The 26,315-nt window shown below is 39.2% G+C and overlaps 1 protein-coding gene across 1 annotated transcript in view; it reads left to right on the top strand.

The window, feature by feature from the left end:
* The window catches only part of LOC104624880 (cubilin-like), a gene marked incomplete at its 5' end in the record, with an annotated part of 40,930 nt that overhangs the window by 1,418 nt on the left and 13,197 nt on the right, over positions 1-26,315 (top strand). Inside the window, 9 exons of the mRNA XM_010292353.1 lie at positions 3,000-3,149; positions 4,008-4,129; positions 5,999-6,224; positions 8,311-8,498; positions 10,821-10,977; positions 11,333-11,482; positions 18,446-18,640; positions 20,942-21,071; positions 21,988-22,205. Of these exons, the coding sequence (XP_010290655.1) occupies positions 3,000-3,149; positions 4,008-4,129; positions 5,999-6,224; positions 8,311-8,498; positions 10,821-10,977; positions 11,333-11,482; positions 18,446-18,640; positions 20,942-21,071; positions 21,988-22,205 (1,536 nt within the window). The remainder of the gene's footprint in view (positions 1-2,999; positions 3,150-4,007; positions 4,130-5,998; positions 6,225-8,310; positions 8,499-10,820; positions 10,978-11,332; positions 11,483-18,445; positions 18,641-20,941; positions 21,072-21,987; positions 22,206-26,315) is intronic.

The raw sequence follows: 26,315 nt of genomic DNA, 5'->3' as shown, positions 1-26,315 counted from the left end.
TATCAAGATTCTAGCTGTGCAACTGCATTTGTGCCAAATCTTGTTCATATATATTTGCAGAGAGTGACTGTTGTAGGATCTGTACATTTGAGAGTGTTCACATGCATGCCTTCCATATTGCCTCTTAGACCAGGGGTGGGATGGATAGGTGCTCACTACCGGAGCAATGGATGCATGGATTTGGTCACCCTTCTTTCAGGGGAGAAAATGGAAAACTGGATAGGTATCTTGGGGGGATAAATTGTTTTGGTGGTTGCAATACACACCTGACTCTCTCTTTGCAAGGGACAATACAAATTTCACTTCATCTCCCTTGAAAGATGTCAGTCAGGAGAAGTTGGAGTCATCAAAACAATTTGGTCCACAGCCCATTCTATCCCTGCTCCTGAAACATCTCCAGGGGCAGGAGGAGTGGAGTAAAGAATGCTTTAATTATTCATAGCCTCTGGGCTGCATACCCACTTCATACCCCACTTTTGTACCCTATAAGATGATTCTTCAGAAACAAATCCATATTTCCTGTGAGACTGCATCACAAAATACAGACTAAAGCATTTAAAAGGAAAACAATAACAGGATTAATATCTCTGTATATTTGAGCATTTTTAGCTATCTGCAAGAACAACCAACTGGAAATGTCATATGAAAGTTGCTCAGCTAATGCCAAGAATAGCATGAAAGCTCCATCTGTCTCCTTCACTGAGGGGCTGTATGTCTGAGTCCCAGAGAGAGCAGGTTCTAATTTACCAGGAAATAGTTTCTGAAAGGTGTGAGGGGTTGAGAGCATGAATCTGTTACATCCTTATTTGCATTCATTTGAATGAGAGCTCTTGGTTGTATAGCATCAATTTGTCCTGTGTAGAGCCAAAGCATGCATAGCTGCGTAGCCTAACAATTCCCTCCCACATATGCACTGGAGCTGGGAAATAATAAACAGCATATCTGGTCCGTTACTCATTAGTTCCCACTACTCTCACTTTATTATGAACCTCAGGCCTCCAGGCAATACAGTCAAAGGAAAGAGGAAAAAATGTAGTCTTGTGTTGCTCTACACAGTTTTGTCATCTAAATAGTAATGTTCATTTTGGCCATATTAATGGATCTTCGGTTTCACTACCAGTCTCATGTCAAAGGCAGAATGCTGTAATTCATCTGTGTATGCTGACAAATAACATTTAATGAGCACTGAGATGCAAATAGTGCAGAATATCACTAAACTCAGGCAGGTGCTGTTTTAGACTCTCAACACAGCAGATGTGAATATGGGGAAAGATCCAATTCACAGTACCTTACCTGAGAGACCCCAAATGAAGCTGAGATGTGTAAAATTCTTTCGAGTTACCCATACCACACACTTAATGGTACTGATGGCGGGGGCGGGAGCAGAATTGACTTTGTGTATTCACTGAGCATTATTTAATCTAAAAAGATAAAATAAATATTTCAAATTTCATAGGGTAAGGCTTTATATTAAGTTATAAATTATCAGGCACATGCATGTAGTCTGTACATGGTAGTACAGCTGAACATATTGCTACAGTGAAATATACTCCTAACTTATAGCTTTTGTGGAAGACTTGATTTTGTCTTTCAGACTGTTACCTTCAATTTGAACCAATCTTACAGTACAATCTTTGTGTTTACATTTTCTGTTTATCAACATTCTAGATCTCTGGCCAGCTGGTCATTCATGAAAGCAGTGACTGGTGTCACTTTTCACACTGCAGAGACTGAGTAACCTGGATCACATCTGTCAATCACCTCATAAGAAGTGCAAAAAAGAAAAAGTACACTTCGCATTCTAATGCTCAAAGTAGCTGTTACTATTTTTTCGCAAACCATAATTTATCATGAATGTCTTCTGCTGGTACAGCTCCTTATCATTTTTGGTGCATGTTAACAAGATAGGTTTTAGCATTTCTCTGTGTAATTTACATTAATAGAATTTTATTATATGTCACCTTTTATCCCTGTGTTTCAAGGAATTTCAAATAGTGGCTGTCTCACTGTATATGACAGAAAGATGGAGTTATTCAGCCACATTACTTGGAATAACTGTGAAAGGGCTTTGAAGAGCACCCAAAGTTTCCCCCTCCTGCTCTACTGCCTTCTTTGCAAGAACAGTCTGCCACTCTGCACAGAGCTAGGAGTTACTTTTGAATGGAGACTTTTAAGACCAGCAGCCTGCTGTTATTAGAGAAGCAAACTTACAAATGGCATTGCCTGGATGTCATGAAGAACACTATTACAGTTATTTTCCTTCTCCTCAGAATGTATCAGTAATAAAAGAAACTGATACTTCTACCAATGTGATGGATAAGAGTTTAACACCAACATGAGCAAACATTCAGAATGACAGAATAAGTGCAACAGCCTGTGTTGTGCTGTCCTTTGAGATTTTAATGATTTGAGCAAATGCTGGCTTTTTTTTTTTGCCATACAGAGAACAGTATGTTGGACCCCTAGGAAAGAGATGCCCACTATTAAAACAGTAGTGACAGCTTGTTCAGGGCTGAAGCACATCCCTATATGATAGAAAATTCAAAATCCCTGTTGATTTTAATGAGGATGTCACAAACACATAGGCTTAATAGACTTCCATGTGATCAGGTCCTTGGGCCATCTGTTTCACAGTTCTGCTCCAAAATGTCTGCAGTTTTGAGGCACTTTCTGTTTTTTCGGGTCTGATGGATCAGACAAAAAGAAAGTGTGAATTGTGGCAGGGTGGGGAGAGAAGTAGCCCAAGATATTAAAATAATCATTAATACAGCTTTGGAGAGAACCTCCTCAGTGTCGAGATTTAGATCCCAGCAATGAACTACAGCATTCTACCTATACCCATACCCATACCAAATAATCAGTTATTAAGTGTGACATGTACTTTTCTCTGTTTTCTAGTCAAAACAAAATGAAATGGATGTTTGTCCTGTGTATTCCTTTATGTTATTGTAGGTCTTTTAGGATTCAAAAAGTATATTTTTTTGTTTTTCTTTACTCAGGGGATGCTGATGGAGAGCTAATAGCCAGACTTTGTGGTCAGGCTGCACCATCTGTGCCACTAGTCATAGCTGCCCCCCAGTTCTGGGTACACTTTGTAAGTGATGAAAACATGGAAGATAAAGGATTCTTGGCCCATTACTCGTTTGAAGGTAAATGGCTTGATAGACTGTTGCCCTTGCTGATGGAGGCGTTCTGGGGAATGTTGCTATTCATTTGGTGATACTGAGTATTCATGGGGTCAACTCTCAAAGAGGTCCTCAAAAGTTACACAGTGCCTGCCACTACTTGTATCCATCTAAAGCAAACATATGCTAGCAATTGAACTTTCAGATTAATTTTCTGCCTCACTGTTCTCATTCGCAGAACCGCATTTGAGTTTTTGCAATGCAGTGCAACACTCAGAGCAGCTGGTTGCTCTGGGGAATAGGGATGTAACAGGTAATACCAGCCAAGTTTGACTTACTTCAAATAGGCCTCTGGATTGCTAGCATGACTGAAATGCATTCTGCTGCTTGAACCTTTGCACTCATTTTGAAACCCACTTAAAGCTGTGTCAGTGCAAATTATACCACTTTGCCGTTTACATGCCAGCACAACTATTCTTCCTGTCACAGCTGAATTTAGCCTTGGTGCATATCTATCATAATCAAGTTTTTGACTTGATTGTGTTGGTCCAAGAATGGCACTGGTTTGCTTAGGAGTCCAAGATAAACAAATGGAAGATAGGGTGGAAGAGGCAGCTGTAAGTGTCAGCTGGCAAAGGTTTGGCAAAGCTATATTAAGTATCAGAATAAATGCAAAGTTTGAAGGTCATTGCATCTGTTTACTCATTATTCAATGACAAAGATTTTAAAACTTGGATATTCCCACATAAATTGTTCATCCTCACCTATATCAGTCCAACTTAAAATACATTTTAGTACTATTAGAAGCTAAATAATCTTCCGGTCATTTGATTATAGCATTCAGTTCCTAAACTGTATTGAAATGTTCCTTTTTTTCTTCAGCCTGTGGTGGTATACAGTCAGGTGAAAGGGGAGTTATCTCAAGTCCTAACTACCCAGAGCCTTACAGCAACTTGAATCGCTGCTCCTGGTTGTTGGAAGCTCCTGAAGGTGAAACCATCACTGTGAGTAACACAGTGTGATGACTGTGTGCGCAGCTGGCAGTGTGAGAAGCACCCTCTGAGTCTTGAGGAACAGGTTTGAGACAATTTGGAAAATCAGAAATGTGTAGGAATTAAATATCTCCCCATCATCCCTACCTAAGAAAGAAGGGGAAACGAAGATAACACAACCAAACTAGATTGTGCTTTTCGAAAAGCAGAAGGATCCTAGTCTAACTTGACCTCAAAACATAGCACTGACTTCTCCTTTAAACAGTTACTTTCTATGTTTAGGAAACTAAAATAACTCATGTTATTAGATATGCATGGATATTCTCACTATCATGAGAATAAACATGATGCTCAAGTTTCTTCATCTCTGCAGAAAAGTTACTTTCATGTCCTAATGTTTAGTCTGGAAGATAATATGATTGCTGGCCCAAATTACATCAATAAGATGATACTCTTATTTCCCAATAAGTATTAACAGGATGCCTGAGGTGCTACTTTCTTGAGCCAAACTGCTGAGAGATGAATTTAAGCACCTTTATGACCAAGCAGTGCTAAACTTCACTCACTGAATTATTTGACTGATCCTTTGGAGACCAGGTCCGGTTGGTGACATTTGCAGTCCAGGTCAGAAAAATATCTGAAAAGCAATTTTTTAAAAACACATTGCAGATTTTCACATGTAATGTCTTTCACTAATTTCCCTATCGTGTTTGCCTTATTTACGACTACAAAAGTGTTTCTTAGAAATGCAAACCCACAGTCCTAATTATTCTGCTGCATGATATTCTGACCACTGCCTAGACACTTACTTCAGGGAATACAGAATTTTTTTAGTAGAACACAAAATTTCTATTTAATCCATCAGTTTGCTTAAAGCAGAACTAATCTTAATCAGATGGAAGTAAATTTCTATTTTAAAAGGACTGAGTAGCAGCCCCCTCTGTGAAGGCAGACTAACCTTTTCCAGTATAAGCTGCCAGTTTCAGTTACTGGTAAACTTCCAAACTTAAACCATTTGAGCTAAATTTGTATTTGGTCTTTGCCTTAGGCAAAGTTCTTTTGGAAATGAATACACGTAAAAGTTACAGGAAGAAGTACTGTGTATTTGCTAAACTTTTCCACAAATATCCCAGTCCTGCAACTGGTAAAAAAACCCTTATTGGAATAGGGCCAGGCAGTCATTAGTGTACATCAATATTTCAACATCAACAAATCCAGGAGTCTACGGGATCAGCAATCTAAATCTTTGAACTGGAAATCCCACCCATGTACATATCACTCCAAGGACAAATGGCATCAGTGTGGGAGGCAGACAGGGTCAGAAGCTGTCTGCCCAGCCCAGGTCTCTTTCTGTGATGCATCCAGGCCCACAGGAACCAACCATGCAACTGTTTCTCTCACATTTAATGAAAACTAGCATTATTTTTAGCAACTTGTTAACTATTCCAATTCAAAATAATAGGAAGAAAAAAATCCAAGACTTTCTCCTTACATAGCTGCTTATATTTGAATGTGCAACTTCAGATTTCATGACCAGAAACCTCGAGCGCAGGAAAGTGGTTCAACACCTGTGCATACTCAAGACAGTTTTGAAGCATGTACTTAGCTTCAAACATACAGTTAAGTCCCAATAATGCCAGTTTTGAACCTCTGCATTCCTTTTCCATTTCTGTCTTCATGCTAAGTAGCTGCTGTTACTTACAGTGGCAAGACTCCAAGCAATACTTTCAGGAAAGCATCAAGCTGAAGTGAGGGTTGGCTTTCTGAGCGTACCCAGAAATCATTGTGCTAGGATGACTATGGGATCTGGCTGGAATTGCTCTAGCCTCTCCATTGGTGTGGCTGGTGTTAGCTCCTGAATGTCGCTTTTGTGTTTTGCAGCTTACTTTTACAGCCTTCCACACTGAAAATCATTCGCTTTGTAAGTGGGACTCTGTTACTATCCTGAATGGTGGCTCTCCAGGGTCTCCTGTCATAGGAAAGTATTGTGGAAACACATCCCCTGGGACTATTCGGTCTGGTTCCAGCAAGCTAGTCGTCATCTTTAACTCTGATCACTCAATTCAAGGAGGTGGCTTTTATGCAACATGGACAGCAGAATCTCTGGGTAAGAGAAAAAATACTGGCTTTGTCAGGTCTAACATAGCGGTGCATCGTGCCTATATAGCACTTTTTGACCACAAAATGAAATAGGATTCCTCCTCTTTAATTAAATTTGCATTAAAGATCAAAAGAAATACATGCCAACATCTTCAGCATTCCTGAGAGAAGCCATCATTAAAAAAGTCAAGTGTTAAACCAGTGTTGTCTGATCTCACACAATGAAATCGCATTTGGACATGATTTTGTAATTTTTAAGCCTCCTACTGGCAGTTTCTTGATGTCTGTAAATTGATACCATGCCCATTATCATCCCAGAAGTGGTACCTATTGTCAGTGATGATGAGACATTTAATTTCTTGAATAATAATTGTTTCACAGTTTGATTTGATTTACACACTTAAAACTAGAAAGAGGTCAGTTTCAAAACAGAGGCGCAGACAGAATTTCTCAAAGAGCACATGTGACAACAGCTTAAATCTCTTCTACTTTAGTGGAGATGTTGGTACGCTTTTAAAGGTAGTACACATGCAGGATTGAGTTGGTACATTTTAAAAAGCTACCTTCCTTCTGTTGAAATTATCATCTCTCTGGATTAAAAAAAAAAAAAAGGTAGCTCACTATTTCCATACTGTCCTTCAGGAGCTGAGTAAAGGCAAGGGTAGATGTGCTGACTGGTGGCAGGGCAGAATTCATTGTGCCTTCCTACCTCAGTACAGAGCTGGCGATGTGTTTCCTAGTGTTCCTGTCCAGCCGCAAACCTTCTGGCTGATGCTGATCAGCTTTCCATCAGTTAACGATCTGTCAGTATTCACACAGTCAGTTGATGGAGTGTCTTCTTAAACATATCAATAGTCTGTGCTTGCATGAATATGCACTGTCACTTAAGCAGGTTTTTGACACTTTTCCCTGTTGTCACTGGGATTCCATGTTCAAGGAAGGCCACTCTTCAATGATGTAGTAGACATTAGCATACACATGCAATGTCCATAGTCAGTATTCCCTCTGTGAAAGGAGATTTCTTTTTTTATATGCCTGGTTTCCTTTCCTCAGCTTCTCATTTGTCCACCGAGAATCTCTGGGTTTACATTCTGTATGTGTGAGCAAAACTTGGCCTCATAGCCTTCTAAACAAAATTGCCATTTCTAACATAGGAGAATGAAAAACAGAATCTTCCTTTAAACCTAATATATATTTTTTAATTATAAGGAAAAAAAGTAGAATGTTATTTTTTTTGTTATGTTTTATATATATATATAAATGTATTATAAATTTTTTTTTTGCTCTTTATTCATCCTTTTACTACATCATCTCTGAAATAATAATGGGTTGCTAGTACTGTATGCATAGCCCTAGTAAATTATTCTTGGCATGGTATTTGCAAGTATGTTTCAAATTAACTAAACTTATTATGTATTAGAACCTGAGCTGCCACAGAGCTATGACCAGCTATTCCCCCTTATAAGTGAATGTTTAAAGGCATGTTTTTCAGCCCTTTCCATAATCCTACTGAGATCCACAGGGCTGCCTGGACTGGAGAAGTCACCATTTTGCCCTGAGTAAACAGGTGTAACTTGAGTAGATTCACATGTGGAACTGCAATATTTATATGTTGCAGAGTGAGGAAAAAAAGGATTCAGCAGTAGATTGAGTTTTTCTCCCTGAGAGTGCTTTTCTGAATGACTGTCAGTCATGATGTGCATGCTGTGGGGTGTGGGAAGGAACTTGCACAGTCTTGGGAGAAGCTCCTCATTAATGTATTTCTGACCTTACTCTCTCTGTAATCAATACTCACTTCTAATTGTCAGGATTATATAGATGGACCAGAGCAAAAGGGTGTGAACTGGCAAGGAGAAGGAGCTTGTGAAGAAGAGAAAGTGAAGTACAAAGAGAGACCTTCTCTAGAGTGTAACTACCTCCCTGCTGTGGGGGTGGGAAAAGGAAAATTAATTAAAAGAGGGGTAAATGAAGTTTGAATGGGTGTCAGGGCTTTCCTCTCTCACTCTTGCAGACACAGATGCAAGCAGCCATTCAAAGCTGACACCAGCAGGAAATATTTGAACATTTCTCCCACCCGTTGCTGTTTTTTCCAGGATGTGGTGGAATCATTCATTCAGATAACGGTATGATCAAGTCTCCTCATTGGCCTCAAAACTTTCCCATGAACACCAGATGCACATGGACCATCATTACGCATGAAAGCAAACACTTGGAGTTGAACTTCCACAGTAACTTCCAGATCCCAGATAGCAATGGAAGTTGCCAGAGCAGTTATGTGAAGGTAAAATAATTGTTGGCATTAAATCAGCAGAGCAGTTCATTAAGAAGCCATGATTCCAGAATCCTGTTTTGCACTCGTATCATGGTTAGGACTGTTGAGGCACAAAATTCAGGAAATAAAAACTGAAGTCCTTGTACCAATACAGTTAATTTTCTGTATGCCTTGACAACTGGATTGTATATATTTTAAATTTTTATGAGTTTTTGAGGTTCCACCTCCAGCAGGTTCCCATCACCCTACATGCTGCCCTAAAAATGAAAAATATGAAAGAAAGTGCATACAATTTCAGAACCAGGAAATAATAAGAAAATATAGTGTAATGACAAGACCATTTCAATTACACCAGTGAGTAAAAAAACAGGAATGTGACACTATAATTCTACAAAACTTCTTTATAAGTGTATAAACTGTCCAAGTTGCACTAATCCTTCTTTATTTAATCTTGAAAAACAAAGATAACATTCTTATCTTTCATAGGTTGTCAAAAGCCACTTGTTTTCAAAGCGATAGAATGGAGTGGACATGCTTTGAATTTTTCACCGTGTTGTTTTTTTTTCTCAGGCATTTGGCATATGTTCAGTGGGTTCGTGCTCATTTTTTCCACAGCTGTACAATTCCCACTTGAAATAAAGGGCAAACATAATTTGACAACATGTAGGCAGACTTGAGCAGCTGTATAGCTGATCTATACCTACTAACTCACAAACCACAGCTGCACTCATTTTTTCAGGCTGCGGGAAAAAGTACTATTAGATTTCTCTTTTCATAGCCTGCTCCACTGATTAATTGATGTAACATGTTATAATAAATTTCACTAATACAAAAGTCTTAATGCCACCCAGTAAAGGTGCTTTAATTTCAAATTTCTAAACTGTCCTGAGTGACATATGTCAACTGGAGGTTTTCTCCATAGAGAAAAATCTGAAATTTTTGGTGATGTCCACCTCTGTTTCTGAATGTCCAATCCGAGATGTGTGAAGGTGTCTGGATATGAAAAAGTGCAGAGCAGATGTAAGTGTCTTCCATTCACTCCAAGCTGAGCAGCCAAAAAAGGGGAATCCCAAAACAATAATGACTTTGCAAAATCTTGGCCAAGCCATAGACAGTTCATATTAATCCTTTGAGCATCCATTGCCTCAAACACCTGGCCAGATGAATGAGGTTATTCATATGTCTACACTTACAGACTAAACCTTGGCTAACCCTTTCAAGGATGGTTGCTTAGAGCAATCACAATTTCATGTGATTGTTCTAGTGCCACTAGAGGTCTTTCAAACACATTATTTTAAAAATCAAATATTATTTATTTTTAATATATTTTTGTATAAAGTACCAGTAAAAAAACCTGTTCAAATACATCATCAACAACAAAAAATTATTATTAGAGTAAATATTTTTTCTTTTTTCTTAAAGCAGACATTTTAAAACCCTGTCAATAAACATCCTGATTCAGAAAATTATTTTAGCACTCAGAAATATCAAACATTTATGCCTATCTTTCATTTTATATGTGTGTTGAAATTCAGTGCTTAAACTTTGAGCCTCAAGTACATGTTTAAGTAATAACCTGAAGAGGATTTCACTTCAGTACCTATCTAAACCTGCAGATACTTCTTCAATGCATGGTTTAATTGAACTTAAATTGGCTATTGGTACAGTTGAATTAATATTTTAAAAAATTATATTTTTTAATTATCTTTTTGTGAATTATGTTATTTTGTTAACTCTCTACATGATTTGATACTTGTCATTGAACAAATGAATGTACCATAACAAAAATAGGACTAATTTTTGATTAGCAAGACTATATATTAAGGATCCAGATCTTCCAGTCTGATGCCTCTATATTACCCTAGCAAGGCAGCTTTGGCTTTTATTGACTTATCAATAATATAAGGATTGCATTTAATAATTCATTGTATACGCAGATAGTCATATAGGGTGTATGGAGATGAGTTAGCAGAGACAAAATGGAGGTAGGTAATGATATGCACAAAATATTTTTCTCTGATTCCCTGGATCTAATCTATGTTGTCTCTGCTATCAGCAGGATTTTAAGCAAATGACCTCAAGATGCCCTTCAGAGGTCTCTGGCAACCTAAGTTATTCTGTGATTCACTCCTTGGAGAAGTCTTTTTGTGTCCACTGACTGTAGAGCGAACTGAGAGTGATTAGCTCCAATTTAGATCTCTAAGATTCAGTCTGAGATGAATGCTACCCTAAGTCTTTGGAAAGAACAATTGCATATGCAATTCCTGGTGGGTTCCCACAAATTACATGGGCTTTGAAAGCACTAAACCATTTCCAATCTGGGATTGTCAGGTGTGGAGAGGAAATGATGAAGAAGAAGCAGCTTTGTTAACCACAGGATGTGGAAATTCAGCTCCTGATCCTGTTGTTGCTCCAAACAATGTGATAACTACAGTATTTCAGTCTCAGGATGCTCCTGGGCCAGGTTTCTCTGCATCTTTCATAAGCAGTAAGTAACATTAAAGCCAGATGGCTGCTCTATTAGTCCATTTTGGATTAGTTTGATTTGTGTGTAGCAATTCAGACCTCAGTCCAACAAGGGGCTATGGCCTGGTCTTATCCAAAACATGCCAAGATACTGTGTGAGGCTGTAGGCGGGAAAGCCCCGTTTCCCAAAACCACTGCTCTATACGTATGTACGATGTACTTTTGCCATCATTGATATATACTACTCTCCCAGTTTTTTTGGCCAGCCTCTTAGGAAGAGATGAGATCCTTGTGTACATTATAGGTTTTCTCACTGCAAAACCAGAATGATGCTATCACCTGGATTGTAACTGTGTCTTATTTATTTACATTTGCAGGATGCGGAGTAAATTTCACCAGCCCTGCAGGTCGTATCGTCTCTCCCAACTACCCTAGTCAGTATGATAACAACTTGAACTGCAGTTATATCATAGATCAGGGACCACAGTCACTGGTGATTCTAGAGTTTGAGACTTTCCACTTGGAAGGTAACTGGTTCTTCATAATTTCAGTATGTACTATGAAGTGTAACTTCTTACTTGAAAACATACAAGTCTTCTATCATGGAAAATGGTTGATCGTTTAATTTGCTGGTCCATTCTGAAAATCATTTACAGGGTTCAGTTTTGCATCACTGACGGTTTCCACAAGAGTCGATAGGTCTCACTTGTTCTATATCTTGCAGCAATGAATTTGGGAATTTGCCAAGTGGTTGGAGTATGAATGACTGTGGCCAGTTTGGGTGTTTGTTCCTGTCTTTTTTTTTTGCCATTGAGTCTTATAATCTTGTTGATCTTAGGCCAGCTGTTTTGCTTTTCGGTGGTTCTGTTTCCCTAACTGATGAAATGAATATAAATATACTCAGGTGTTATACAAGCATGTATGAACATATAAATGTGAAACTAGGTGAAAGACTACAGTAACCAAAAACCTATAATATAGTATATACCCATCAACAAAAGTCACTCTTGAGATTTTCAGACTTGGCAGCATTTAGCCAAGAAATACAGCTATAATATCCTGGTCTCATTATGTGAATGGTAAAACTTCCCCAACTTTCATAGGATCAAATTCTTATGGATGGTATGTCATGATAACACAGAGGAATCAGTATGGCCAAACTACTTGGGTGGCATCACATATTTTGAGGCCACTTTAATTTGGTTCCCTTGAAGTCACCTAGACAAAGAGATTTTTTAGTAATTTGTTACTAAGCTGGGGTGCATAATTTGAATTTTTCTTCAGACCAAATCATAAAGTCAGAAAATCGGCTTCCTTTATTTAAGTTTGCAAACTGTTTTGAATTCAAAAGTATTCTGGTACAAACTTAATTTAGGTCTGAGACAAAGATTTGATTTGACTATGATTTCATCTGAAACTTTTTTTTTCATCTCCCAATAGTGACCACTACTTTAAGAATTATTTTTAATGAAATGTAAACCACAGAAATTACATAATTACTTCATGTAGAAGATATTATTATTCAGCAGACACACTAAACATTAGGCTGAATCAGATGATGCCAATTTTGTCACCTCTATGAGTACATTACTGATCTGTATTCTGTTTGTGCATTCAGTTAATTTATAAACGGACCCAAGCTCTTGTTATTAAGAAGGTTAAAGCAAAGAGGTAAGTGATACAGACATAATAATAAACATAGATCTAAGTAAATACTAAAAATATTCTACTTCTTGCAGGTCAGTTTGCTCCTTTATTGTTATAGGCTTCCTTAGGCTACACAAACTAAAAGTCCTTAGTCACTTGAAAGAAAAGAACTTTGGATATGAGCTAAAGGACATCTGGTTATAAAACAGGAAGTATGACATCCTCCATTAGTCGATTATTAATATTTTTCACGAAATATTAAAATATAGCCCTGTAGCAAAGAGAAATTTCCTGGGTTTAAATCAGAAAGAAGATTGAAACCACCATCTTGCAAACTATCATGGAGAAGTGAAAAGGTATTCAGCTGTCCACTGAATATGTTTAGCACATGTGGCTAAGGGTTTCCAGCAAGAACTCCCTTAGCTCCTTTGCAAAGGCAGGACAACGTTTGGCAGCATCTGTTAAAAATATTTCCAGCTATTCCATATGCATTGCACCTGCTTAAGATTGTTGCTGAGTGTGGCTTTTAAAATCTTAACCATACTAGTACAGATGTTCTGGATTGCATCTTTAAAGTTTAGCTACATGTCTGATTAACATAATCTACTACCTATTCGACCTCTCAAAAGAAATCCAATTTTTTCTTCATGGTTGTTTAGTAATGAAATTAAGTATCGAAAATAATGCCTGTAAGGCATACAGATCTCATTGACTTTAATTGGTTGAGACATCTTTTCCAGAAAATTAGAAGGCAGAAGGTAAATGTTATAGTGCAGTGACACATTGGTACAAAATTGAATGACTTCATGGGTTAGTCACAGATCTCTGCTGTAGAGTAGTTTATGTTTTCAATTATCATGAAATGCCTGTTATGATTGTAAAGAACGACTCCAAATAAGGCAGTTAACCCACAGCAGTGATACAATATCTGGAACCAAATGAACATGACATGGATGTGCTATATATTAAATATATATTAATCAATAAATATAGCAAGTAACAGAACAAGAGAGAACTGGAGGAAACTGATTGTTGATTTTGTGATCAAAATTTAATCTAAATTGGCTGTTTCCTTGTAGGTAGAAAAATTGGTTTTATCTGACTTTGAGCCCCTGAAAATAAATGTCTAATTCAGATTTATCATCTAGATTTATGTCCTCCTATAGTGAAGTGAAAAAGATAGTGCTTTGAACTAAAAAACAAATGTATTGTACAGGTAGAATGAATTGCCTTCTGAAGGCCTCTCTCACTCTCATTACCCATTGACTATTACAGGAAGCCATAGACAATAGCTTACACAAGATACTTAAGACTTAGGCAGCAAAACGTAGGCAAGATTAGCCTTATGAATGGAGTTTGTCTTAGTCTCTGTGATTTCCTTGCAGCCCAAAGAACTTCTCTTCCTGTGCCAAACTGAATACGGTTCCAGAACATCTCTCTTGATTTGCCTGTTTTTTGAAGCTGCATAGGTTGCCACTTGCTTCTTGTAGTACTTCCTACATTGTTGTGTTTGGTTATTTTATAAAGTAACAAACAAATAGGGGTGAGTTTGTTTGCTCAGACCCACTTCTGCGACAGTGATAAATGTCATCTTCCATCTATTCTCCCTCCTTGGATCAAAGGTCTACACAAATCTAACATATTACAATGTCAAAACAACTTATCCATCTTAGTAGACTTACTATCTAAGAAATAATTAATCAATCACATCCATCTTTTGTTCATAAGCTTTATTCAGATGAGTGTCCCTACAAATACACCTCTAGGACAGCTAGGGTATTGTATTATTACATGGCTGTAATAGTCTTCAAGTACAACATCCAATAAAATCTGTGTTCCAAATCATGGAAAATTAGGGGAAACGGATGGGGCCCTCCTGCAATACCTGCTTTTAGAATTCTGTGGTATTTATACTCTCTCCATACAAAACAATTGCATTGTGTTGATACCATGTCGACCTGAAAAACATTTAATAACTTGTTTATTATTTTTTTTTTTTTTAAACATGCAACTGTAAATTTGCAATCTGAGATAAGGTCACAGCTTTGTTTTGGAGTCTTCTCTATCTGCTTTCTCAGTTGTTCAGAAAATACACAAGTTTTGCAACAGATTATTTTGAAAGAGGGTGTATGTACGAAAGACTTGTATCTTGTGCTATGGAGCTGGTTAATATACCGCACAGGAGTATATATCTGCATAATCCTTCTCCTACATTATTAATTACTATTGTATTACAATTTATACCAGGAGCTAGAGTTGTGAACCAAAAACTCATTATTTTAAGTTTTACAAACTTTAAACAAAAAGACAGGTTCTGCCTCAATACAAAATGAAACAGAATCTATGGCTATAGACAGAGAGATGGAAAAAGGACATTGTTATTAGTGATCAGATAGTTAGGGGCCCAAATTCAGTCAAGGTTTTTGTGCAGACAACACATCAAATAAATGATTTTATGGAGATTAATGAGACTGGACAGAGGTTTCCGCTAAATGGAAAGGAGACAACACTGTGGTGTATTTCAAGATGTAATGCAAGGACAACTGAAGCTCTTATGTGAACTTTGGAGGCAGGAGTCAATATATCAACACTGAACGGTACCAAGACATGATAAATAGAGTGCAAATAAATAACAAAAGGCTTTGAAAGCAAATACACCCAGCAATTCAAAGAAAAGGGATATGTTCATAATGTCAGGCCAAATAATTGATCTCTCCAGCAGTATTTGGAAGAAATATTGTCAAGGCTAGAGGAATGAATGGTACAGTATCCATGTTGGAAAAATCATTATTTCTCAGGTGAGAGTCATAGCTATGTGGAAGGATAGGAAAGAGTTTCTCTTAAAGATAATAACTGAAAACACTTGACGGTATTTGTATCTAGCCTGGATGTGAAGACCTAGAGAGATCCAAATGGACATGGACCTAATGAGGGCAGGCAAAATAATGAGGCTATGAAGAAAGAAGATACAAGAGAAGACTTGAGGGTGTGGGGGCAAGTTCTCCTATTGAATGGTTTTGTTGAGAGACAGAAATAAGATTTTATTCTGGACAGAAAGAGGCCTGGAGGAGAGAAGTAGACTTACGGGGGCATCAGCATAGAGAGAGTAGTTGCATCTGTCCTTGCAAATGAGATTACACAGAGCTAATGTGGAGAGGAAGAGAAAAAGACAGGAGAGGATATGTCTCCTTGAATCCTCATGGATGAATCATAAGAGAGAGTACAGTAATACCAGAAGGATGAGTGAAAGCTCTTAGTAGACAAGTTTTCATGAAGAAAAACAGTGCTAGCTATGTGGAAAGTGTTTATCAGCTCAAAGAGGATGTGGGTCTGACATCTGGCTAAGAAAAGATCTCTGGAGACTTGTGAAAGCTGTTCCATTGTAGTGCAAGGCACAGAAATTGGTCTAGAAAAGATCTAAGATGATAGAATTGGAGGAAATAAATGACAGAGAAGAATCGATGATGATGTGCTGAGTATGTGTAGAAGCTGGAAGTATGACATGAGGAGACCAAATCTGAGGCTGGGGATTATTTACAGAATAATGCATTTTAGTGTGGTGAGAAATTAAGGAAAAGTGTAAACAAGAGAATGAGTTACAGGATAGAGCTCAATCATCAGTCCTGCCAGGATTCAGAGGTCATAAATGATATTGGCCCAAACAATGAGAATTCAAAGCTAGAAATTAAGCCTTTTGCTCACAATCCTTATTCTTTCCAGTAAAGCGGTTTGAAACAACTTGTGATGGGTATTGTGGACCTTTGCTTTGAAGAGAAATCCATTTCATTTCATGCCTTTCTCCAAAGTCTTTTCAGAAAAGGACCTGAGTTGCTTTCTCAAATCTTTTCCATTCTGAAATTGCACTTGTCTCCATTTCATTTTATTTTCCTTTTTTTTGTTTTTTAAAATTAATGATTTTTTTAAAATTGTATCACATTATCAAGTATTCTCATAATAGGGTAGGACATGAAGAATATTTTTAGTTAATTATTTTATTAACAGTGTAATCAGCTACCTGATGTGGCTGGTTGTTTTCAACTTAGTTACTTTAATAAGAGTCAGACAATCACCATATTTCCCTATTGATATAATTGTAAAGCATGTTAGAATACATTGTCTTCATTGAGAGAGAAGGAATTTTTAAATTAAAACTCCAGAGAGAATCTAAAATACATCTGGCTGCTGGGATCACTCTGTTGTTCTTGTGAAACAGAATTATCACTCCATTCCTATTTGTTGTCCTGTTAATATGAGTCATCCTGTTTCCTACAAGACTAGGAAGCAGCTTGTTTTGACTGGACAATCTGCAGTCCACTGCAAGGGTAGGCTGAGCATCTCTCCTATTAAATTTAGTTAATTCCCTGTTAATTGTTTGCAGTTTAAGTAACTGCCCCATTGTTGCTAACGGACCGCTAAACATGATAACAACCTAAATAAACATGTGACAGCCCAGCTTCCATTATGCTTGTAAATGATGAAGAAAAAGACAAAGAAAACATCAAGTTCTGTAAGCATAACAACTAAATAAGCTCATTTTTCTGTAGATATGTGCTGTGTTTTCAGTGACAGTATTAATCCAGCTTTCTTACACAACCCATGTGGCTCCCTTCTTGCTCCCACCAAACCTTTCTAGCTCCCACCATACATCCCTTGGTGGTACCACCCTGGGTACTATTAACTTCTCCCCATGCTTATGGCTCCCAGTTGGGCAGGGAGATGGTGACGTGGCTCTGAGCTCCCGGAGTGCCAGTGGCTGGTGCTCAGCAGGTCTCTGCCCAAACTCACTGCCCTTTCACTGAAAGCACAGCGTGTCCCTCTCTGACGACATTCCTCTGGCACTCTAACTCAGCCACTGACCTTCATGAAACTTATATGAACTTGATCCATTTGAGATCTCTTGTCTCAGTTGAATCTGATTGCAAATGGTGAGGTGGCTAGAATATCAGGAAGGTAGGGCAGGGAGTCAGAGAGGATGGCTCATTCCTCCAGAAACTTAACTGCAAATGATAAACTAAAAACCAATGGGAAAAAACTAGTAGAATGCTACATTCCCCATTTCTATATTTCTTAGTGCTTCTGAATGGGCAGCTTTTCACTCACCCTAATATCTGTACTGATTTGCCCCCTAAAGCAGATTGCTACCGATAATAATTGTTTCTTTTCCTATTGCTCAGTCATCTCCAAATCTCCACTGACTGCCACAGTTACAGCATTTCACTGTCAAACTGCAAAATTAAATATACATTTTTTGGTCTTCTGAGTCAAGCTGAAGAATCTGGGTTTTGGTACTCCAAAGTTTGAGGGAATTCAGAGAGAAAGAAGTCAACTTTGAAACATGTTAGTGTATAGACTATTTTTTTTCATTTTCACAAACCTTCACTCTTAATCATACAAAATTCCCTGCACTGAGTGCTGACTTCTACATCAGGGGAAAGAAGTACCAGGTAGCTGGTTGCCTGTACACAAGGTGCATTACTTTTATCTGCAGAGAGGATCCATGCTTTTATCAGGTCCTCTCATCTCCTCATAGATGGTGTTCACTCGACTATCTCTGAAGAACTCAAGGGGCCTGGCTCCTTTTCCAGATGATAAGGTGTGTTGAATGAGACCAATTGGATGGCTTATATACAAGGTCTCTTTGCTTTTTTCTGCCTCAGTTTTTCTACATGTTAAAAAATGACATTTGCTTCCTCAGCAAGCAAATGAGATCCCGAGATCCTGGAATGGAAAGTAATACAAAATCTAATTTTTATCCTGTGTGAAGACTGTGTACTTGCAGGTCAGTAAATCACATGGAAAATATGTTGCTAACACTTCTGCATTGTATGTCCATGCAGCCCCAGCACTCTTGAGCAGAATTTGTCTTTATGATGGAGTAAGCATCTTCAGTGGGACCAGGGTTAACCCGCATCCGCTCATCACGCTCTGTGGTAAGGAGCTCCCTGCCCCAGTCAGCGTCTTTGGACCTGTGCTGCTCAACTTCTACACTGACTCACACATTGCAGGCTATGGATTCCAGGCAAGATACAGAGCAATTGGTGAGTAGCCACTGTCCTGTGCTGTAGCTGGCGGAAATATTCCTGCTGGGTAATGGTTCAGTGTAGGAAATGCTGTACCTCATTTTCAGAATACCTTAGATGGAGGTAGATGGTTCATATTCCCTCTGCACTTATCTGAAAGAGCTCTCGGGACCAGGACATGGGACTGTTTGGTGCGTGTTGTCACTGACGTGTTATCTCACAGTTCTCATTTCAATATACTACATGGGACCAAGTCCGGAACTGAAACACTTTTCCTTTGCTGTGGAAATGTAACACATTTTGGCAGGGTTTATTGTTTTGTCTGTTTGGGGTGTTTTTTTACAATGTTTAAGGAGAAACGTGACCAGTTTATTTAAGTGAGTTCATTTAAAGGATTTTATCACATACAGGAGGATGGTCTGATTCTCAGTTATACCAAAACTACATTATACAACATAGGAACCAGAACAGAATCTTTAAATGGACCCAGCTGTATGCCTCCATTTGATTACCCCCTTACAGTGCCAGGCGTTAATGTAAATAAAAATTGGGCTCTAGATATATTGTTCTTTTCGAATAAATTTTTTCACCAAAACTTTTTGTCATTCACATGAGCTCTCCTTTGTTTTAAAGAGAAAATATGTATTAGAAAAAGAAGTTTCCAAATGAGTTTAGAATTTACACCTGCACAAATATAAATATCCCAAAAGATTGATTTTATTTTCAAAACCAATTTTAATATTTTCTATGTTTAACTTGTAGAGATAGTACTTTGATTTTTGAAAGCTATTGCTTTTTCTAACTGCAGAGAAAAGCATGAGGTCTTAACTTTGGTATTTCCCTTAATACATTCCTCATGGTCAAAGCCACAGCAAAAAGCATAAGGCTAAATTCATTATATAAAATGAATGGCCTGATACAGATAAGACAGAGGGAATGGCACTGAGAAATGACAATGTGCAGTTACTCATAGAAAAGACCTTCATAACTCATACAAGTCAGTTGCTGCTATCTGACTTGTGACTTCTGACATTTGAGAAAGATGACTGCGGCCTTATTAGCTTGTTGCTGTATACAAAGCAGATTCTAGCAATTAACATTCCTCTTCCCTCTAGTTGTATTGTTTGCTGAAAAAAAAAATGAAAAAGGCTTCCCCCTCCTAGTGTAGAATAATGCTGAGTCTTTCTCCTCCCAGCTCCTGTCCTTTATCTGCCAGCGCTCCGGACCGCCAGCTGAGGAGCCAGGGGCTCTGTATGCAGCAGCACCCTGGCTGGGGCTGCCTTTGTTAAGGTGGTGGCCTGGGTGATGGCATGTCCTTTAAAACATGAAAAGCTGTGTGTGGCTTTAAGCTATTTATCAACAGGACGCAGGGAAACATTTTTTTGCCAAGTTAAGATTATAAAATAAAGTCTGAAGCTAACAATGGAGATTAGAGTTGGTTTTATAATAGTTTTTGTTCCCTCAAGCACTGAAGCTGGGAACAAACATTAGCCACATCCTGGCCTCATCAGCATCCATGGTGTGAAACCCTGAGAAGCCAAACGGTGCTTTTAGTTCACAGCTGCAGAGTTTAACTTGCTACTCAGCCAGAGAGCAAGTATGCAGTTCTCCATCTCAGCCGCCCCCCACTGCTGGTGAGCCCCGGCAAAAGGCGAGGTGGGGAACAGCCCCCGGTGTCAGTGAGGCCTGGGGACTCCTCTCTGCCTTTCTGCACAGAACTGCTACAGTAATGCCCTAACCCTGCCGGGCGGTGGAGGGATGATGAGGCTCTGCGTACAATTATTCCAGAAAGTCAAGGGCAGGGCTATGTTTCCAATTCTGGCTGCTTTTGTGTCAGTGCCAAAGTTCCAGAGGCTTCCACGGGGCCAGGAGCTGGATGAGGGAATTTCTTTGCCCATGTATCAGCCAGGTTTCTCTTAGCAAGCCAGAATGGGTGCAGAGCTCCTCCAGATACACCTGACACCCTGCTGCATGGGGCACCCTCCCCATCCTGCTGCTCCCTGGTCCTACTGCAGCACATTTGAAATCAGGCTCAATCCTTTACTGCACAAATATGGAGCCATTGCCATTTGGTATGGACTAGTAACAACCTGTCACTTTGGTGCTGACTCTAGTCTTCCACTGCATAAGCACAACTTGATAGACATCTCCACATTTCACAGTTCTAGGCATGACAGTGAAGACTGCTCCTAATTTATCAAGGGCTTTTCTTTCCTTACGGCTACAAGAGGACTAACACAAACTCCTGCAAGAAATATGAGAATTAGGACCAAGCTGGTATTCAGACTGTAATCACTCTTTTTTCTGTTTCCCCTACAGCTTGTGGTGGCATTTTCAACGGCTCTGTTGGTGTTATCAGCAGTCCAGCCCATTCAGTTCTTGATTATCACAACAACATGAACTGCTCGTATTACATCACAGTTGGAAACGGCAAAGTAGTGGCCCTCAAGTATGTAATTCAAGTTCAGTTTGTCATCAAGGGGGCAGGGAGGTCTCTGATTCCAATTAAAGATGGCAATTATTGACAATTTTCTTCTTTCCTTGTCCAAAGGGAAAGCTGTAATAGCTACTGAAGCCACCTTTATCAACCTCAGGCTCCCTTACATCTTTCTCTGTAATGTGCAAAACATCACCACAATTGTAACTTCCCACTTTGGTTACTAAGAGGATTAAGAAATTGTAAAAATGCAACTCATGCTTTTACTTAAATTCTGTCAGCCTTTGAGGAGTTATGAGACTCTTGTGAGTCGATATAAGAAAAAAAAAATTTTAGAAGGCTGGCACTCACTTTACAGCCCAAGTAATAATACCCACACAGGAAGAGTATACTTCTGAGTGTGTGCTATCCTGCCTAGAAGAGGAATATGGCTGCCACAAAATCTTGCCACTGAGAAATTAAACAATAGATAGATTCCTCTGCCATATATATGCTTATAATGAATTAAGAGAACATTTCCCAACTACGTGGAAGACCCAGCTGGTCTGCACTCTGAGCCTGCATTTTGTATGTCCCTCATGTGCCCAAGGAAATTGCAGGCTTAGCAATTTGCAGAAATGAGAGGGGATCTGTTTGCACAGGGGAAATCTGCTGCTTCACAGAAAGCCGAGGTGTGCTGACAGCTTGCCTTGCAAGAGGCCCAGTGGGTGCGGGTCACTATTTCTTTGAGGCTGGTTGGCTGGAGTGTTTTGCCATGCAGTTAATAGTTCTGCTTGCTTGTTCCTGAAGAGAAATGTTTTGTGGTATCTGTCTGTGTATGGCTTTGGCTATTGCTATTACTTGGACCTTTCCTCAAGCACTAAAACCACATATAACACAGGAATAGAAATGAAAATGTGATACCTAAAGCTCCAAGTGTGTTTTACAGATTCAACAGCTTCCAGCTTGAAATATCTCCCTCCTGCTACAAAGATTATGTGGCTGTATATGATGGCTCAGACACCCATGCTCCTCTCCTTGGGAAATTCTGTGGCTCAGAACTCCCTCCGAATATTAAGAGCTCCAGTAATAACTTGTTCCTGGTGTTTAACACTGACTTCTTTGGAGCAGACAGGGGATGGAAAGCATCTTTCAGGGAGACCTTAGGTAAGACTATTATTGGACTCGTAACCCCAAGAACCTGCTGGTAAGTAATTTCCTTTGGGGAGAAGCGATTACGGTCTCACTGACTAGGGGTGCTAGAAGCAGAAAACTGTTTCTGATTTTGTCAAAATTGAGTGAACTAAGCAAAAGACTAGGCATATGGGATCCCTGCATTCCAACCCTGGTTCTGAACTGATTCCTTTTATTCTTTGCTAACCTTTTCCCTGCCTCTGGGAAGGCACAGGCATTTCTTGGGTGACTGAAGGTTTAGTAGCACCCAAAGGCCTCTCATTTGGAGGAAATCTGGCAATACTTGAGAACTCTCATTCTTCTGTAGTCAAAGGTTGTCTGTGTGCTAAAGATGCCTCCATACAATCTATCCTCGATTTCCACTTCCTTGCAGTTCACCTCACACCTTTTTAAAAACTGAAGTGTCAAGTTCAGCTAAGACTGGGGTTCCTCCCAGGCACCACTGTGCTGATCTCTACTTATTTTTGGGATCAGTCTGGTTAGATGGCCATAATATCATAGTAAGATCATAGTAAGAAAGTACAGGATGTTAAATGGTTTGATGGACACAAGAGTCAGGGCAAAGCTTGATTATTGCCTTAAAAAAGGTTTAAACCCAGTAGGCTATTTTTAAGATCAAGGTGTAAAAGGAGCTTTTTACCTTCTTATAATATTTGAATTGTGTAGGGATGGTAAGCAACAAATGATTATTACATGTAAATTGATTTCATGTCATCGCTACTAGTTTCCTGTGTAATTAACTGAGTGTTTTTGTCATCTAGAAAGAAGTAATTGTCCGGTTTATAAAACTGGCACTCAGACAATTCAGAATGAAAGGCTTTTGTGGCAGAACAAACATAGTCTTCTGCTGAGTCATTGAATCCCCTCCCAACACCTAGCCAGAGATTTTCTCATTTGATACAGTCTGAGAAAGTATTTACAGATAAGGAAAATAACTGGTTCTACAAGCTTTGCCAAGAAAAATATTCCCACAGAACCTCACAGTCATTACTATTATTAACTCTTCCTTTGCTTCACTCTAAGTAATTGCTACAAGAATCTTTAAGAGTTGTGGACTGTTATTTCAAGTAACATAAAGTTGCTTTATGCGTTGCTGTCTTTAAACCGTTAGGTTTTTTAAGTTGTCAGAGATCCCCTGCAGCCTGGGTTCATGTTTCCAGAGTGAGATCATCAGGAACTCCCCAGGCTCTTGCTCTTCCTGTTGGCGTATAGTCAATTTTTTTTAGCCACTGACTTTAGATTTATTTGTGCAACTTGCCAGAGATTCTGCTTAAGCACACAACAGAACACAAGCCAAGCTCTTCAAGTCAGTACCATGCCTGATAATTTCCTAGAGTGAGGAGAAGCCTTTTATGAATAAACTTTGATGATTAGGCTAAGTTTTGGAGGGACATTTCTGCAAGCTTCCAAGGAAAGAGAGGTTGTGATGTTTCAGGAGTTACTCAGGAGCAATGGAGTTGCAAGCTGGAAAAGATGGCCATGCAGAGATGTGGGTTGTGTGACGAAGAGCTCATGGTGGTGAGATGCTTAATGGTATGTTTTCTTTCTCCACTATAGGAAGCAAGCCGCAGGGACTAAACCACACAGCCATTAGGAAGGATCCTGACAGTCCCATGCTAGTAGAGAATGGCCAAAAAGTAGAGAAGTTTATTATAAAAGGAAAACATGAGTCACAGTCCTATAAACATTTCCAGTTTGACTTGTCTGAAAAATATAGCCAGGAAAATCTGAGACACATCTTTGTACTATGAGGTCTGAGATTATGCTTCAAATGAAAGAGAATAAACCCATGAAGATCAAAAAGCATGTTATTCTAAATGGTGCTTTAGAGAAGCTCCCTCATGTCTATCAAAAGATAAAACCCATGTGGTTTTGTAAAAGTACAAATGCAATCAGATGACAATTAATAATGATAAATATCTTGGATAAGAAAGATGGTATCTGCAGAGAAACAAGAAGCCTCATTCTCCGTTGGATGACAATGAGCGCATTATTCAGTAGTTACCCTAGGGAAGCACAACTGGGTAACGTAATTATTGCTCTCTGTTTAATGTTGTGAGTGACCCTGATTACATATTGGAAAGAAGTGAACAGAAACAGTAAACCCATTTGTAGCAAACTAACCTAACCTAACCTAACCTAACCTAATCTAAACTGAACTCTTTCCTTTCCTCACCAGCTCTTCCAATTTCTTCCCAATCAGACTTCTTACTCTTGTGGGTACTGCCAAAATCCAGGGTTATCCATTGTTTCTCTCTTGTGAATTTTATTAGTAGGGCGTCAATCTGATAACCTTTTTGGCAAGAGGGAAGAGGGAAGATGAAGTAGGAAGTCAGAGAAGACTAGCAAGATCAACAGTAACCAGGCATTCAAAGAGTTAAACCCTGAAATTTGTGTAGAGAAACATGCTCTGTTTTAGCTAAAACAATTTGTTAACATCACTGATCCTGCACCCACTAGAATATTGAAGGACCTCCCACTAGTCAGAAAAAGGAGACTAACAGAAAGTATGAAACAGTATTAATTTGACAGTATAGGAGTATCTCAGCTTTTTTGTCAAGTGTCTCTTCTTTCACCATGCTACTCCATATGCTTCAATATATTGTTAAGTGCACATTTCACAAGCATATCACAATATTCTTTGTCATAACCGACCCTGTGTTATCATGCATTTCAGGCAGGGGAATTTATGGCCCTTGTTGGTGTGGTTCGGAGGGTTTATAATTTCACTATCTATCTCCACTGCTAAGTTTGGAAACCTACTGGCCTCATTTTTGGTGTTGCTAGCCATTCTCTCTGGCTGAGCTGGTGAACTGGGCTGACTGGAGGATCCCAGCCTGCTCCAAGTGTTAGATTTGTGGAAAGAAATCCTCCTCTTACCTTAGTTATCACTGACCTTCTTTCTGCCTTTGTTTTCAGTCTGTAAAATGAGAATTATACCTCCTCTCCACAGTGAGTGTGTGCTTCTATAGGCAATCAATAAAAGGATGAGAAGAGATAGATCAATACCAGCTTAAGGCATTTGGTTACATGAGATGTCTCTGTGACGGAAGGAAAGCTAAGATCTCTCCCCAAAGAATGAAGTCTGCGTGTACTGAGCTTGTGATTCAGCCAAAGATATCCTGATTATCTCTCCAGCTCTAAGAGGAGACCTGAGCTTTTCAGCTGACCCTGGCTGGCAGGGATGGAGCCTGCACATAACCTCTGCCATCCCTGCTGTGATAGCAGAGCCTTTGTGCTTTGGTGATAAATGGAGCTTCTGCCTATTCCCATCCAGCAGTTGTGTGACACTCAGCCCAATTTGTGATCCCTCTGAGGCTTCTGATACAAAGGCTGGGAAGACATATAAGGGTTTGGGTTTTTTCTTATTTTTAAAGAGTCAGCAACCCCTGTTGGGAGATGTAGCTGTGACCTTATTAACAGCACATCATTTTTGCTTGGCAGCTTTCTGTGCTCGTGTACATAGCTCTATTGTCTCGGTAATGAGAAATATATCACATTCTAAACCACTGGAGAAGAATTTAGGGGTTTTCTGAAAGGCAGGTCTGCTCATTGAGGCTGTATAAAGAAGCCACATGAATTTACAAGAAGCTAAGTGTTACACATGGTTAAATAAGTGGGTTGAGTCAGAAAGCTCTTCCTGAGCTTTCTTCACAGAATACAGGCAAAACTGAAACGGAGTTGGGACAGTGGGAAAGGTGGGATGGAGGAGGGCAGGCAGACTGCCTGCTTGTTCTCTACAGCCCTAAATCCTGCTTGACTTCAAGCTGTAGCCAGCTCTTCCCCCTCCCCTTTTTTATACTATCGCTTGTGAGCATGCAGGAGAAATTCACGTTATTACTTTGTGAAAGAGCAGTATGGTGTACTGTATTAATACCAGTGTCATCCCTTGTTTGCATTACCTTGGGGCGTATGAGCTCACGGGCCGCAATTCCACTGCACTAGGTGCTGCACAGGCAGCATAAAGCAACAATCTGCTGCCACAAAGAGATCATGATTTAAACAGAAGACAAGGAAAACGAGATGGATATAGACAGGCAAGAAGAAGAGGGTGGCAGCAATGAGAAAATTAGTGATGTAGGC

Source organism: Phaethon lepturus, unplaced genomic scaffold (assembly GCF_000687285.1).
Source record: "Phaethon lepturus isolate BGI_N335 unplaced genomic scaffold, ASM68728v1 scaffold28158, whole genome shotgun sequence".
NCBI lineage: Eukaryota > Metazoa > Chordata > Aves > Phaethontiformes > Phaethontidae > Phaethon > Phaethon lepturus.
The sequence above is the reverse complement of the archived record's forward strand: the minus strand, read 5'-3'. Positions and strand labels throughout refer to the sequence as shown.